Source organism: Naegleria gruberi (genome assembly GCF_000004985.1).
Source record: "Naegleria gruberi genomic scaffold NAEGRscaffold_335, whole genome shotgun sequence".
Lineage (NCBI taxonomy): Eukaryota > Heterolobosea > Eutetramitea > Acrasida > Naegleriidae > Naegleria > Naegleria gruberi.
The window spans coordinates 6,217-7,796 of NW_003163064.1; the positions used below are offsets into that span (position 1 = coordinate 6,217).

At 24.3% G+C, this 1,580-nt stretch overlaps 1 protein-coding gene across 1 annotated transcript; it reads right to left on the reverse strand.

The window, feature by feature from the left end:
• Positions 1 to 536: 536 nt before the first annotated feature.
• Positions 537 to 1,082, reverse strand: NAEGRDRAFT_76724 (uncharacterized protein; the record flags this gene model as incomplete). Its single annotated transcript, XM_002668318.1, has 1 exon — positions 537 to 1,082. The coding sequence occupies one exon, from the start codon at positions 1,080 to 1,082 to the stop codon at positions 537 to 539; it is 546 nt and encodes a 181-aa protein (XP_002668364.1).
• Between the last annotated feature and the right edge of the window lie 498 nt (positions 1,083 to 1,580).

Consider the following 1,580-nt stretch of genomic DNA (forward strand, 5'->3'; position numbering starts at 1 on the left):
GGATTTAATTTTAAATATTTTTCAGATTTTAAATCCTGACATCTCTTTGATAAATTAATAATTTCAACTTGATGAATATTTTGAGTATTTGTATTATTTAATAATTCACCTAAAATAATACGTGGTATCATACCAGCTGTTGATGGTATACTATATATAGTAAATTTTAATGGTTGATTAATATCAATGGAAGAGTGGAGATCAACATGTTGTTGATCAATAGTTTGATGTTGAGACATTTTTTTTTGAATTTTACAAGAGAATCATTTTACAATTTTGTAAATTACAACGTGCATTCATATTGGATTGGTGGATTTGAAAAAAATCAAAATATTTGTACGCACTCTCTGAATCAACTCCGAAATAGTATGCTATTCATTATATTGAGTGCAGTTGTTGTAGCTTAATGAATTATCATTATCACATCACTATTCTCCAAAATATCAAAGTATAATAAAAATCATTTCTCAACTACTTATTAAAAATTAAATATTAATTAAATAATAAATCAAAATTGAAATTCTCATCATCTCTATTTATTGATTTGGTTTAAAATGAAAGAAAACCAAATTATTACAATCCTGTCTTTTACCTTCACTATAAGTATGAAATTGCCATGGTGATTCTTTTGAAAATGATTGTGATGATGTATTACCTCTCATTGTTGCTTTTCTTTTTTTAGTAATTTTACTACCACTAGTTGTTGTAGTTGAATTGGATGTTGGAGTATTGTTGGTTGGTGATAAACTTGTTGATTGACTTGATGATGATGTAATGTTTGTATTAATATTATTATTGAATGTTCGTTTTTTACATGATTTTTTAGCCTCTTTTACAAAATTGGAATTTTTAGATGGTGAAAAATTAATAAAATTATTATTATTGGATGTAGTGGATGTGGTATTATTATTGTTAATATTAATATTATTATTAATATTGGATGATTGAATGTTATTATTACTCGAAAAATTATTATTTGGGTCAAAATTGTAAAATGTGAAAATTGGTTGATTGGCAGTATTATTATTTGTAATATTATTATTAATATTATTGTAATATTCAATAGAATATGATGTTTCCATTGGAGGTGATGAAACAGTTGTAGATGATTTAATTGGTGATGATGCAATTGTATGATCATTATTGGATTGTGTTATTGATGATGGATTATTATATTATTAAATGTATTATTTGATGTATTTAATGTAATATTATTACTGTTATTATTATTATTGGATGATTGAATATTAAAATGTGGAATGTCAACTGTTGCCATTGCGCATGTAAAATTATTATTTGACATGGAAGATTGCCGGAGTGGTAACAGTATTATTATTATTACAATTATGATTATTATTAATAGTAGCAGTAGTAGCAGTATTATTATTGGATGTAGTATTTGTAGTATTAATATTATTATTGGATGTAGTATTAATAGTAGTGGTGGTATTTAAATGTGGAGTATTATAAACTTCATGGTTACCATTTTTAGAGGATGATGACAATGTATGAAAATAATTATCTATTTCCACCATTTCATCACTATTAAAACATGTTTGTAGTATTATATTAGAATTAGA